Source organism: Oryctolagus cuniculus, chromosome 13 (assembly GCF_964237555.1).
Source record: "Oryctolagus cuniculus chromosome 13, mOryCun1.1, whole genome shotgun sequence".
Taxonomy (NCBI): Eukaryota; Metazoa; Chordata; class Mammalia; order Lagomorpha; family Leporidae; genus Oryctolagus; species Oryctolagus cuniculus.
Window position 1 is genome coordinate 27124987 of NC_091444.1, and position 15243 is coordinate 27140229.

The following is a 15243-nucleotide window of genomic DNA, read 5'->3' on the forward strand; positions in this document are numbered from 1 at the left end:
GGGTGTGAGCAGGACTTTGTAGTGTCAAATACTGGGCTGCTTCCAAGGCTGCTGCATTCCTTTCTGCAGGCGCTTTGTTTTCCTTGGACCCTTGCACGCATGGAGGCTAATTTCTATCTTCCTCCCTAAGAGTTCCTCCAGCCAGGGCAGTGCCTTACATGTCTCTATACTCAGGAGCTCCCAGCACAGACCCTAGCTTAGTGCAGGCCGTAGTGTCCTCTGGGATTAGAGAGATGTATAAAGGCCCGCTGGACAGAGGGGAAGAACCTGGCTATGACCTTAGCCTTGACCCAGGGACAGAACTCTTGCCTCTGCGCGTGGCCCCCATAGGTTAACAGATATCTGGGTCTGGAGTTCTTCTGGGAGTTTATGGTTCTTTCCCGACTTTTCCCTCCCAAGAGTCAGATCTTTCCTCGGCATCTCTCTCTGTGTTGCATTGCCCAGGGCCAGGCAGCAGGTCTTGCTCGCCTTGTACAAGTGCGCCACCCCTGGTGACTGCCTGCCTGACACCCTGCCTCTGGAGCTTCATCAGATCATGAAAGAAGCTGCGATCAGCTCCTAGGAGGCCATAAGAGGGCTCTGCTGAAGCTGTGTGCCAGCACTCAGATCTCACTGCATTGCTAACCACATATGCAAATGAGAGTGTCAGAGGTATTGGGGTGCCTTGGGGTCGAAAGCGCTGCTGGTTCATCTAGGAAGGTGTCCTGGTGTGGGAGTGGGGAGAGGCTAAGCTGTCATTGAGACGGGGTGAGAGGAGGGTGTGGTTGGGGCCATAGCCTGGCCTTTTCTGGTTCAGGTCCTCACTTGAGTCATTCCAGAGTTCCCCTCGGGCCACCGGGAACCCTCCAGCATGTGACATCGCTCAGGAAGCAAGCTGGGTTCCTGGAAGACATTGCCCTCAGAAAGTAACGCCACCCCCGCCACCCCCGCACCTTTCCTAGAAATCCTCTCCGCAGCTGGGAATGAGTAGGATGAGGCCAGGACTAGGCAGGACCACATTCAGGGCTTGGGGTGCCCTGGGTACTCTTGGGGCTGCATCAGGGCTCCCTGGTGATACCTACTTCCTGGGGGGGGTGCTTGGTTGAGTGAGTGGCACCCTAGGCCCCTGCTCGGCGGGCAGGGTGGGGCAGGCCCCGCCAGCTCCCCTCCTGTGTCTCTGCCGGGACTCTGAGCCAGGATCCAGGCCCTCTGCCGTGATTCATCCGCTGTGAACGCATCACCCTGGGGTTTGGCTCTGGTCCTCAGATGGCTCAAAAGTCCTTTCTTTTGGGTTTGGCTCAATTTTTTTTTTTGGTAGTATTTTCCTTTGAAATGGGAAGTCTGTTTCTGACAAAAATAAATTGAAGCCCCAAGTTTAATGTTGGCTCAGAGCATAAAAAGAAATTGAGATTTTTATCCTTGTGTTTCCCTATTTTTGATTTTATAATTCAAATAATAGCCTGCGAGCTGATGCAACAATTGTACCCATTTTACAAAGAGGAAAACTAAACCCAGAGAAGCAAATTGTCCAACCCACAGAACTAGGGAAGTGGTAGCGTATGTGCTATATGCCTACTTAGTACCAGCCCTTTTAGGGGCAAATGAAAATATTTTAATTTCCTTTGGAAATAGGGAGAAAATGAGTTTGAAGTGAAAAGAAATTTGGACAGTCCCTCTGTAAGGGAGCCAGGCCTACAGCCTAGCACACAGGAAACAGTGTTGGACAAAGTGCTGAGTAGATGGGCAGGGGGCTCCCGAAGTAGCTGGGATTCGCGTATAGAAGGCTGAGCGTGAATGGTGAGATGTGAGAAAGTGGAGACCATTGAGGACTGGAGAACTTAGGGTACGGAGAGGAGAGCCGAGGCTGCGGCTGCACAGGGGCCCTGCTGACAACTCATGAACGCTCAGTTTCAGAAGCACTTTTGGAATTCTTTTTTTTTTTTTACATCTCATTTCAAAGACTGCCCATTGAATATTACTTCTGTGTTCATCTAACCAGGGATGAAAAAGCCCAATTGTCACTTAAACTCCCAAATGATTATCTTACGCAATGAAAGAGTAAACAGGACTTTTGGTTTTGCTCATTGCTTTTTCCTGTTAGCCATTAACTAATATTCTTTTTTTTTTTTTAGCAGTTGCTGTCCACCAATAATTAGCCAATTTCCAAAATAGCATAGTAAGAAACCATCTCGCTTCCTTATTTTTGCATCAAACCAAGCATTGCGTGTGGTTTCCATGGAACCAATTGTTGGTTTACAATCAGGCTTCTCCAAGCTAGGGATTGGTTGAGGTGCCTCAGGAGACAAGAGGATGTTCTGGGGTGGGAAGCTGGGGACCCGTTTTCTACCTGAACCTGAGCTAGGGGCAGGCATTGTGGTGCAGCAGGTTAGGCTGCCACTTGCAATGCTGGTGTCCTGTATCGGAGGGCTGGCTGGGGTTCCAGCAGCACTACTTCCAATCCAGCTCCCTGCGAATGCACCTGGGAAGGCAGTGGACGATGGCCCAAGTGCTGGCTCCTGGCTTTGGCCTGGCCCAGCCCTAGCTGTTGTGGGCATGTGGGCATTTAGGGAGTGAACCAATGTATGGAAGATCCTCTCTCTCTCTCTCTCTCTCTCTCTCTCTCTCTCTGTCACTCTGCCTTTCAAAGAAATAAATAAGCCAAAAAAAACAAAAAAAAAAAAAAAAAAAAACCACACACCAAACCTGAGCAAGCTTTTTAAAAATGTCTATGTAGGGGTTCTATGAAAGGTTTCATTTTTAAAAAAGAGGACCCTCTGGGAAAAATACTAAACTTGAAAGCCATTTCATGAAAACTTTAAGAGAAATGAGAACTCTAAGAACTCATTTATTTTATTCTATGCCTATTCTGAGAACAGCCTAAAGTGTGTGCAAAAAGACATGAACTGTAGCAAGATTTGTTTTTTAAGTACACCAGGAAATTGAAAGAAGGAAAAAGAGTAGTAGGAAAAGTGAGACATCCACAGGGTAAGCTTCCTGCACGCAGCAGGGAGGGGAGCTGGCCAGAGGTCGGGAAGCCCAGGCTACAGCTGGTGGGCAGGTTCTCAGGAAGCTCACGTGTGCCTCCATCTGCAGCGCACAAGGAGACCACTTCCTGGCCAGGGCCTGCGCCCTCCATGTTGCTCCTGGAACACCAGGGAGAGGCTTTTGGAGGACTGGTCTGACTTGGGATGAGCATGCACTCGTCAAGCCTGCTACCTTCTCTGTCCTTCCTTCTCCTAAAGTCTCACAGGCCATGGCAAGCGGAGGCCTATGCCTGCCCCACCACACCATCCCATAAACCCTGGCCACACGCGCCCTTCTCTACTCTACACGCTGCAGACACGCTATACCAAAAGACATCAGAGTGGCAAGACCTAAAGATTTATGTGTTTATTTGAAAGGCAGAGAGAGAGAGAGAGAGGGAGAGGGAGAGAGAAGAGAGAGAGATCTTCTGTCTGCATGTTCACTTCCCAAATGGCCAGGACAGTTAGATCCGTGTCAGGCTGAAACCAGGATCTAGGAACTCCACCTAATCTTCCATGTGGATGGCAGGAACTCAAGTACTTTTTAAAAAGATTTATTTATTAATTATTTGAAAATCAGAGTTACATAGAGACGTCTTCCTTCCATTAGTTCACTCCCCAATTGGCCGCAATGGTCGGAGCTGTGCTGATCCGAAGCCAGGAGCCAGGTGATTGTTCCTGGTCTCCCATGTGAGTGCAGGGGCCCAAGCACTTAGGCCATCCTCCACTGCCTTCCCAGGCCACAGCAGAGAGCTGGACTGGAAGAGGAGCAACCGGGACTAGAACCTGGCACCCATATGCGATGCCAGCACTGCAGGCGGAGGATTAACCAAATGAGCCATGGTGCCAGCCCTCACCAGCTCATTTAATCGTCAAAGCAAGTGAGCAAGGTAGGCATTATCAGTCTCGTTACACAAGGAGGAGCTTGAGACCCAGAGGGCACAGCCAACTCATCTCTACTTCCCCCAGACCACAGCATCTCTGCTCTCTGCGTAGCCACCACCACATGCTCTGGTGCCCCCTCAACCCATGGCACAGAAGTTCCCTCATGAGGGCTCTCAGAATCTTTTTCGCTCCTGCTCCTGCCACAGATGGTCACTTCCTCAAAAACCCAAAAAGCTGTGTTTGCTCACTGTCTTCACACCCACCCCTCCAAGGCCAAGGGCCCTGCGTGAAGGTGTTCGTAAGTGGGCCCTATTAGATGCTCTAGTGGCTATGCCTGCCTAGCAGCTGGCGTGCCAGGTGGAAATGTGGAAATGAGGAAACAGCCATAAACAAGGTCTGTGAGCTTTCATCACTCCCAACAGTGCTTATGAATAAAGACCCAGTCATGTAAATCATCATGCAAATGAGGTGCCCTTTGAGTCCTCTCAACCCAAATACTGGCAGAAAAACTCTGCTCCTCCAAATTCATCCCTGCCCTGATGACTCAGGGAGAAACCGTGTAGTAAGTCACCCAGCAGCTTCCTAAAGCAAACTCAGTCCCTGCCTGCCCATCCTCTGCACCCCACCCCCACGCTGGCACAGGCCCGCTGTCCTGGCAGGGCAGTGAAAGTGGCTGCCCAGGAAAGCACGCTCATCCAGTCCTGGGGAACCCTTGGTCCAGGAGAGGCCTGGAGAGAGCTGGTGTCAGACCTCGCTTATGTCTGGCCAAAGTGTCATTGATCTGGACAGTGCATAGGCTTTATGGCAATTTAGGGATCAAAGTTTCCTTTTGTATCATCTAAGAGGAAACGAATTTGTAATTAAATGGGTTCAGTCATCTGCTCATCTGCACGATTATATTACATGAAAACATACCGAAGCAGAGATAGGAAACAAAAACTCTGAAAATGGTCCTGGTTGCCACGAGGTTGCCTGTCGGAGCTCAGCCTGTGGGAGAGAAGTGAGCATTTTCAGGTTGTCTGGAGGCCCCCGAGTGCGGCAGAGAGCAGACCCGGAGCGCTCAGGTCACGCTCACCTCTGGGGCAGATTCGCAGGCACCTCTCGCCAGCCCTCTGCACTCCACTCAAGGGTAACACACATCCTTGGGACAAATAGAAGTTCCAGACCCGCCATGTTGGGCATTGTCCCCACGGGCAGCGGCCTTTCCTGTCTGAGTTTTGCTTTGCTCCCAGTGATGCCAGCAGGAGCTGCTTTTCCCAGAGCACGTGGCTGTGTGCTGGGTACGGCCAGGTTTGAACCTTCCTGGGGCTGAGGAGGCAGAGAGGAGGCAACTCAAGGCCAGTGAGGACAGATCATGCGAAGGGTGCTCGTCCTGGGACTGCTGGATCAGGGGATCAGGAAGGGCATTTCTTGAGTAACCTGTTGGTTTTGGGGGAAGGAGGAAGCCACACAATCCCTTCACAACCTCCTCTGTGTCTACCCTTTCATAGCCTAGGTGTGCTACGGAGTTCTAGGAGTCACATCATCTGCTTCAAGCCTCTTTTGTTGGTAAGTGTTGCATCTGGTCTACCATTTCCATTAGAAGGTAGCTTCAATTGTACCTTTTTATCATTACACCTTGTGCCTGTGTAATAGGGAAAAAAGCCTGGGAAAACCATAGCATTGAACAATACTGGTTCAATAAATTACAGAACATCTATTCCATAGAATATTATGCAGTAGTTTAAAAGAATGAGGTCTGCTTTGATGTGTGAACTTGAGTGTATCCAAGATATATGATGTGAAAACGCAGATATCTGGTATCATCTCATCTGAGTCCAAAAGGAGAGGAAGAGATCTTCATACAGATGTCTTTGTGTGCATGGAGCATTTCCGGTCACCCACAGTAGGCATTGGAATATCCACTGCTTATATGTAAGGAGTCTTGAGGGCAGAGGTAGAGGGAAGACAGCTTTACTGTGCATCATTTGGTACCTTGGATGGTTTTTAAAATTTTGTGTGACTGTGTGTAGATTTTGCACTTTACATTTCCAGTGATTTTGCAGTCATTTAAAATGATGTTTCTAAAGATTAACATAGCAACATAGAAAATGTTTACAATGTAAAGTGAAAACAGCAAGAATCAAAGTCAATATGTGCATTTCAACTGTATAAAGATGAAAAAATAAAAGAAAAGAAGGTTCAGAATAAAATGAACAAAATTTAAGAATAGCTTTGGGGGCCTGCGCTGTGGCGTAGTGGGTAAAGCCGCCGTCTGCAGTGCCAGCATCCCATATGGGCTCCGGTTTGAGTCCCAGCTGCTCCACTTCCAGTCCAGCTCTCTGCTGTGGCCTGGGAAAGCAGAAGATGGTCCAAGCCCTTGGGCCCCTGCACTTACGTCTCTCTCTCTCTCTCTCTCTCTCTCCTGCTCTCGCTCTCTCTATACCTCTGCCTCTCCTTCTCTCTCTGTGTAACTCTGACTTTCAAATAAATAAATAAATTTAAAAAAAAAAAAAAGAATAGTTTTGTTGTGGAGTTGGATTTCCCACACTTATAAAAATTAAATTCATGGGTATAGCTTTCTACAAGAATGTACCCATGTAAGCGTGCATTTGGAGAATTTCATGCATCTGTATATAACCATCATCACAATCAAGACACAGAACATCTCCATTATCCCAGAAAGTTTCCTTGAACTCCTTCCATTCCTTCCAGGCCCACGGCAATGACGTGTTTTCTATTGCTTTAAATTAAATTTTATTGTCTGTAATTGCAAATGAGAATCACACAGTACATCCTCTTTTAGTGTCTTGCCTTCTTTGTGTTTAGCAAAATGTTTGTGTTCAGACTTTCCTGCCTAGGTAATCAGATCCTGACAAGACTTCTAGCTGAACGACTACACTTCCCAGACTCCCTTACAGCTAGGTGTGGCCATATATAAAATGATGGCCAGGGCAGGTACTGTGGCACAGCAGGTTAAACAGCTACGTGGAATGCCCACATCCCATGTTAGAGTGGCTAGCAGCAAGTCTTGCCTCTGCTTCCAACCTGAACTCTTGCTAATGTGCCTGGGAGGCAGGGATGATGGCCCGAGTACTTGGGTGCTTGCCATCCTGTGGTTCCTGGCTTCAGCCTGATCCAGCCCCAGCTGTAGGGGGCATTTGGGGAATGAACCAGAGGACTAAAGACCTCTCTGTCTGTCTCTCCTTCTCTCTATGTGTCACTCTGCCTATCCAATAAATAAATCTTAATAAAAATCACTGAGACAAATTAAAGAATATTTAAATAAATGAATAGATACATCATATTCATGGATTAGCAGATTCAATGTTACCAAAATGCCAGTGCTCCTCAAGTTGATCTATAGAATCAATGCAATCCTGTTTGAAAACAGCTATGGTTCTTAGACATTGACAAGCTGATTCTAAATTCATGCAGAAATTTGAAATTCATACTAAAAGCTAAAATAGAATAAGGCAAATGCTATGAGAGACAGGTACAAGTTTCAATAACAGCACAGAAGAGGAAAGAATAGCTCTGATTGCGTGACTCAGAGGGGTGCTGCAAAGAAGGCAACGTTGAGCCGGAGTTGAAAGATGACTGAGTATTTACCAGGTAGAATGTTCATGAAGGGGTTTGTTTACTTAGGTTTAGTTGATCGTAAAGAACTAACATGCATCCCCTTTAGCTAAACAAGAGGGTTGTGTGTGTAACTGCTCAGGAGATAAAACCTCATGGGAAACCTCGATGGGACTTCGTGGGTCCTGGGTGGGGAGGGCAGTTCTGCGTGTGAGGCTCCTCTACTGTCCTCAGCAGCCAGAGTCACTAAATCTTCAATTAAAAAATAATTAGGCCGGCGCCGCGGCTCAGTAGGCTAATCCTCCGCCTAGCGGCGCCGGCACACCGGGTTCTAGTCCCGGTCGGGGCGCCGGATTCTGTCCCGGTTGCCCCTCTTCCAGGCCAGCCCTCTGCTGTGGCCAGGGAGTGCAGTGGAGGATGGCCCAGGTGCTTGGGCCCTGCACCCCATGGGAGACCAGGAAAAGCACCTGGCTCCTGGCTCCTGCCATCGGATCAGCGCGGTGCGCCGGCCGCAGCGCGCCGGCCGCGGCGGCCATTGGAGGGTGAACCAACGGCAAAGGAAGACCTTTCTCTCTGTCTCTCTCTCTCACTGTCCACTCTGCCTGTCAAAAAAATAAAAAAAAAAAAAAAAAAAAAAAATAATTAGAGAAGAGAGAGAGAGAGAGAGAGAGAGAGAGAGAGAGAGAATCTCCCATCTACTCGCTCACTCTCCATATGGTAAGGCTGGGAATGAAACCAACAGCCAGAAACTCAATATAGGTCTCCCTCATGGGTAGCAGGAATCCAACTACTTCAGTCATCACCACTCCCTCCCAGGGCTTGCATTAGCAGGAAGCTGTAGTCAGAGCCAATCTTACTGAACCCAGGTGCTCCAGTGCAGAATGTGGGTGTCTAAACCAGTGTCAAACTGCTAAGCTAACCCACTGCCCTACAGAACCACATCTTTAATGTCCACCTCCTGTCTTGTCTGCTCTTCTTACCTACATTGACTTGATTCTCTCTACACATTAACATAATATGCAACTGGAAAGATGGTTTAGATTAGAATAATATCATGAAGGGTTCTGTTTGGCCAGGCAGGTTGGTTTATCAGGGTGGCCACTGAAGATTTTAAGCAGGAGGAAGAAGTGATCAGATTTGGCTTTGAGACAGATAGTTCTGGAGATTTGTGGAGAGAGACAGAGGGTGGCGACCAGGGAAGAAAACATTCTACATGAGAAATAATAAAGGTGAGAATCAATAGTACTCAGTGAGGATTGTAGCAACCTACATCCTACCTTGGCCAGAAACTTTTATATTCCCTTAGGCTGTGGGGGAAGGAGAGTTAAACCATCTGAGGTTGTTTTTTTTTTTTTTTCCATTTTTTAAAGAATTTCTTTGTTGATCTTGGTTAAGAACTACTGGCCCTAACAAGACAATGCCTATGGGAATAGAGAAGTGAGAACAGATGGAAGAGAGGGTTGGCCTTGGAAGTCAGCTGGGCTGGTGGAGGAAGAAATCCAATGAACTCTACAGTTTCCAGCTTAGGAAGCTGGGTGGATAATGGCTTCATGTTATAGGACTTGGGGAATGCATAGCTGGGAGAGTTTATGTTTGGAAATGTGGACAAGCGGGAAGCTGAGAGAATTGTGTTTAATCCCACAGAGAGCCTGGGAACTCAGGCCCAATGAGTGGGCCCTGCAGGGCAGGGAGCAGGAGATGGGCTGACTCCAACCAGCCCTCTGGTTTTTTTCTGCCGTGGGGCAGACTTTGTTGTTGAACAAGATGCTCTCTGTACATTAATTAGGTGGGCAGATGCGCAGTCCTAGGGCTAGCATGGACTTTGCTAACCCTCAGCCCCTTGGTCTGGAATGGTACATGCCTGGTGCCATCAGTCAGATCCCAGGATTCCATTTCAGATTGTTCCACTGAAGAGACTGGAGGAGGATGATTTGCAGAGATGTAGGCCAGGCTAGGGAACCCACATCCAGGCCTGAAGGGATGGTTGCCAGATGGTGCTACTGGAGCCCTGTGGACACTGGGGCTGTGGAGGAAAAGCCAGCATTGAGAAGTAATTAGCCAGGAGGAGCAGGCAAGAAATACCCCTCTGACCATGTGCCCCCTCCTTCCAGCCTCCTGCTGGGGCCTCCTGTTGGCTAGTGCCAGCTGGAAGGCAGCCATCAGGGAGTCCAGGCAGGGAAGGGTGGAGAGTAAATGAGGTGTGTGGGTTCAGGGTGGCCACAGCCCGGGTAAGGCAGCATGGAGAACTCCATGGCATGGTAGGCAGACCATCAGGAAGTCAAGACCCTACCCTGCTGCACACCGGCCTTCTTGAGGGACGCAGGACTGGCATCTTGGGCCTCAACTGCTTCAGCTGTAAAATGAATATGTTGAACCAGGTGACCTTCGGAGCCTTTCAGCAGAGGGTCCCTTGACACAGCTATAAGTCACCGTGCTGGACAAGGGAGCCCTGGAGAGTCCTGGGGCAGGCCAGCATCTGTGCCTGGTCCTGGTGCTCCTCTCTTCCAGCGAACCCATGGGACCTGCACAGTCAACCAGGGACTTTCTTGAACGTACTCTTCACTGTGGTAAGGTACATTCAAAAAGAAAGCAGAGAACATTCATCTCCAGAGAGCAGTAGCCTCGCAGACCTGCGCTGCTGCAGCTCCGAGTCCTGGTGCCCCATGCTTAGTTCCTGATAACTGAAGATGAAACTTGAACAACAAAAGGGAAGTCTCCTGTCTCCTCCAGGGTATCAAATCCTGTTTCTAGATGGTTTCAGTTCTTAAAGACACAGGATTCCATATTTTCTCACCAATGAGCTGCAGGCAAAGGCGCTTCTGTGACCACCAGCCTTATTTGCATGGCCTGCCTGGGGCGAGATGAACAAGTACCACAGAGCTGTTCTGAGCCCAGGTTTGAGAGGGGGTCCTGATATTTCTGAAATGTATCATCTTTCTCTTTATTAATATAGAGCACTGGGCCGGGTAAGTGCACAGATTTGCTCAGTCTGCTCTGCACCCCACAGTGCCACCAGTGCTTTTACTTTCCTAGCTTCCTGCCTGGGATCAGATGACTCAGCGGTGGGGGTGGGGAGCAAGCCAACATTTGCTTTGGAAGATCCATGCACACTGGCTTCGGGGTCATGCTTGGGTTGGCCGGAGGGAGTTGCTCACCCCACTCTTTCACCCACGAAGTGTCCCTGGCTGCAGGGAGAGCAGCCAGGGGTTGGGATCTTGCTGCTTCCCAAGCATCTGGTCAAGAATACAGGTTCAGTCGTGGCTTCTGTAGCTTAGGAAAGAGGACAGCACAGAGGAGAGAAGCAAGAATGATAAAGGGAAAAGGAAGAAGAGAAGGTGGCATGGGTGTTAGGAAGCGTTTCTGAGCACGTGAAAATACACAATAAAGAAAAGTGAGGATGTGTCTGCTGAAGACGAAAGAGGGAAATCTTCTCACAAAGATCTCTTCCTGGCCCAAGAAGTTTCCTCATGGAAATCAGACACTGGAACAGGTGGGTAAAAGATGCCATGGGATCTTTCTCATCAGAACCCAGTTGTTCGTTTGTTTAATTATTTAAATGAGCAATGACAATAGCACAAGATGCATGCCCTGACTTCTGTACCAAGGCACAGGAGGCACATGGGATCAAACTTGTCACGGTCACAGGTTTCCAGGAAAGCCACCGTTAGCCTGTGACCTAAGGATGCCTGGAACAGAATAGTAAAGGAGGAGGCAGGAGCAGTGAATATGTGTGTGGAGCTGATGCAGGACAACACAACCCAGGAACACAGAAGAGGGAGATGGCCTGGAGTCCCTCCGTTTCTTGGAAATGACACTCAGTGTCAATACACTGCCTAGCTTTCTTGATGCCTCGGCACCCACAGGGATAAACCAACATCTTTCTACAGCACTGGGATCATTTGACACAGTTTAGAGAGCATTTTAAAAACTGCAACATCATCACTCCTATTCAGCTGTGAAATGAACATGTGTAAACGTCTTTATTTATCAGTGAGGAAGCCAGGCAGTTGTAAACCAGTTCAAAGAGAATCTGAAGAAGAGGCATAGACGTGGAATATCGATGTGCATGTGCAGAAGTGAACTCGTTCCTTGGGGGAGGGGAGGGAGGAAGAAAAATAAGTTGACTGTCTGTGGGCAGGACATAATTTGCATGTCTCCAGAAAAGAGTGACTTTGCATTGTTATCAATCATCTATAATTTGCAGAGTTGTCAAATAGTTCAAAGGCATTGAAGGACTACAGTCAGATGACCTGCCGATGTCCTCTAGACAAGGCAATTTTCCCTTGAACTTTTTCCCTTCAAGGCCAATGTCTAATTCTTATTTTTTTTATATGTATTTATTTATTTATTTGTTATGACAGGTAGAGTTACAGACAGTGAGAGAGAAAGACAGAGAGAAAGATCTTCCTTCCGTTGGTTCACTCTCCAAATGGCCGCTATGGCCGGAGCTACACCTATCCGAAGCCAGGAGCCAGGTGCTTCTTCCTGGTCTCCCATGCGGGTGCAGGAGCCCAAGCACTTGGGCCATCCTCCACTGCCCTTCTGGGCCACATCAGAGAGCTGAACTGGAAGAAGAGCAACCGGGACTAGAACTCGGTGCCCATATGGGATGTGGCGCTGCAGGCGGATGATTAACCAAGTGAGCCAAATTCTTTTTCTCCCCTGGCCAAGAGCGCTGGACTTCAGTGCATACATGATAAATTAAGTAATCCTAACTGTATGTTAAAGATTTATCTGGTAATGATTATAGAATAAATAAAAACATGATAATCATATTCATATTTAAATGAATTTAAAGATAACAATTGGAGACTTCCGTGTCCCATGTGTATTTCTATCTCATTCTTCGCCTTATTTATCATCAGACCTAGTATAGCTTTCATCATGACTATTAGAAGGCCTTTCTTAAGCAATGCTGCTATTTTTTTTTTTTGGACAGGCAGAGTGGACAGTGAGAGAGAGAGACAGAGAGAAAGGTCTTCCTTTGCCGTTGGTTCACCCTCCAATGGCCGCCGCGGCCAGTGCGCTGTGGCCGGCGCACCGCGCTGATCCGATGGCAGGAGCCAGGTGCTTCTCCTGGTCTCCCATGCGGGTGCAGGGCCCAAGCACTTGGGCCATCCTCCACTGCACTCCCTGGCCAGAGCTGGCCTGGAAGAGCGGCAACCGGGACAGAATCCGGCACCCCAACTGAGACTAGAACCCGTGTGCCGGTGCCGCAAGGTGGATGATTAGCCTAGTGAGCCACGGCGCCGGCCTATTTTTTTTTAAAGATTTATTTATTTATTTGAAAGTCAGAGAAAGAAAGAGAGGCAGAGAGAGAGAGAGAATGTCCTCCATCCACTGGTTCACTCCCCAATTGGCCGAAACATCCAGAGCTGTGCCAATCCAAAGGCAGGAGACAGGAGCTTCTTCTGGGTCTCCCACGTGGGTTCAGGGGACCCGGTCATCTTCCACTGCTTTCCCAGGCCATAGCAGAGAGCTGGATCAGAAGTGGAGCAGCTGGGACTTGAACCGGCACCCATATGGGATGCTGGCACTACAGGCAATGGCTTTACTCGATAAGCCACAGTGCTGGCCCTGCAATGCCACAGTTGATTTATGGTTTACAACAGGTAAACTGACCCAGAAAAAGAATTACAGGAACAAATGAAGTAGCTTAGGTCCATGCTCTTAAATCAGTTAAAGCAACAGTGAGAAATTCACATGACAAATATTAAAAGGTTCAGAGGAGGCTGAAGTTGGAGTAGGGGCTTAATTGGCATGAAGACTAGGGAGGGAACAGCCATTCATTCATTCAACCATTCAAATAGTTTTTTTGGTTTTTGTTTGTTTGTTTTTGACAGGCAGAGTGGACAGTGAGAGAGAGAGACAGAGAGAAAGGTCTTCCTTTTGCTGTTGGTTCACCCTCCAATGGCTGCCGTGGCCGGCGCACCGCGCTGATCCGATGGCAGGAGCCAGGTACTTATCCTGGTCTCCCATGGGGTGCAGGGCCCAAGCACTTGGGCCATCCTCCACTGCACTCCCAGGCCATAGCAGAGAGCTGGTCTGGAAGGGGGGCAACCGGGACAGAATCTGGTGCCCCGACCGGGACTAGAACCCGGTGTGCCGGTGCCGCCAGGTGGAGGATTAGCCTATTGAGCCATGGCACCGGCCATTGTTTGTCTGTTTAACATGTGGTAGGCACTGTGTTAAACTACAGGGATATTTAGGTGATTAAAACATGATTCTGTTCTTTGCAGTTGCTTGCTAAGTACGGGTGTTCCATGTCTAGAACATTTGGGAAAAATCACTAGATTTCTCTACTCAAATGAGACAAGTCTGGGAGATTTCAGATGTGATATGAAGGGGAAGGTCATAAAATTGTGGGTGTGGGGGGATCTTTCCCTTGCTGGTCTTACTCCTACCCCAACGGTGCATAACCACTAATTTGAACAAGAGTTGGTTCATAAATTATTAATAACTACTAATAATTATTTTATTTCTTATAATATTTAGTAATTTTTATAAAAGGTATTGTTCAGTATAACTAAATAATTACTAATAAAAATTCATAATATTTAATAGTTCATTCAAAAATTATTTGCAGCAAAGAGCTACTGTGGGGTGCATTTGTCTTGTCCATCCTGTAACCTCAGGAGGCTGTCACTGGTGTTTCTCAAACTTTGACTTTCTCAATTTCAAAACCATGGCCTGGTGAACTGAGCCTTCCGTGGATTTGGGACACTCTGGACAGTACTTCCGGGTCTAGAGGTGAGACAACCAAGGAGCTCCCAAAAGCTGGGGGTCCTTAGAAAATGGCCCGTTGCTAGGTTTGGGGCAACAGCAGCTGTGCTGTCTGAGACTCCATCATCCATGCATCCACATGGCAAGGGACAGACTCGGAGCAGGGTGGAAGTGTACACCCTTGCAAGGCAGCAGAAAATTTAATCCAGTTCTGGAAGACTTGATTAACGGCTGCCTAGGTCAGTAGCACGTTCTATTGGCAAATTAGGGAAGTTCCCAGCTCATCTTTGGCCTTTCAGGATGGTGTCGGAGAAGGCAAACCCCACCCCTCTCCCTCAGGACTGCGGTCAAGTTCTGGGCTGCTCGTCTTCAGCCTGATCTGTGATGGTATTTCTGGTCTTCTTAAGAACAGTGTGCAAGAAAAGGTCATGCAAGGAAACCCAAAAGAGCAGGTGAGCTGTCTGAAGAGGTGAGGCTGCCCTGAACATGGTCCTGGACTCAGGGTGCAAGCCTTTCAAGCAAACTACACCAAGCACACTGCCACCTGCTAAGTATTCTGGCCCTGCACCCCCACCCCAACGTCTACAAGTTTGGTATTCATAGATTCAACCAACCTCAGGTTGAAAATATTCAGGGGTGAAAAAGTGTGTCTGCATTGGGCAAGTGTAGACTTTTTCCTTGTCATTATTCCCTGAACAGCACAATCATAACACCATTTACACTGTATTATGTCCTATAAGGAATCTAGAGAGGATTTAAAGTGTGTGTAATCCCATGCTGTTTTACACAATGGACTTGAGCATCCACAGGGGATCCTGAACCAATCTCTTGAAAATACTGAGGGATGACTACAAACTTTTGGTGGAACTTATGCCAATGGTGATGATGGCCACAGGTGGTGACCACACAGTAGATAGGGTGGGACAATTCCATCACAGTGGTCAGTTTGCAAATCAACAGTCCAGAGAAGTTCCCACAACACCAAGCCTGGGGCAGTTTCTTGAGATTCTGAACTTGGCTCAAGTTCAGAGCACAGGCGTGCCCATTATCTTCCTCCATGCCCCCTACCTCTTCC

The 15243-nt window shown here is 48.2% G+C and overlaps 1 protein-coding gene across 3 annotated transcripts in view; it reads right to left on the reverse strand.

The window, feature by feature from the left end:
• BATF3 (basic leucine zipper ATF-like transcription factor 3) overlaps positions 1-15243 on the reverse strand; it is a 33556-nt gene that overhangs the window by 2381 nt on the left and 15932 nt on the right. For all 3 annotated transcript variants that reach the window (XR_007909908.2, XR_007909907.2, XM_051821324.2), the window contains exon 3: positions 4803-4874. Coding sequence is in view for 1 of the 3 variants with exons in the window: in XM_051821324.2 (XP_051677284.1) it covers positions 4803-4874 (72 nt within the window). In the remaining 2 variants the exon portion in view is untranslated. The remainder of the gene's footprint in view (positions 1-4802; positions 4875-15243) is intronic.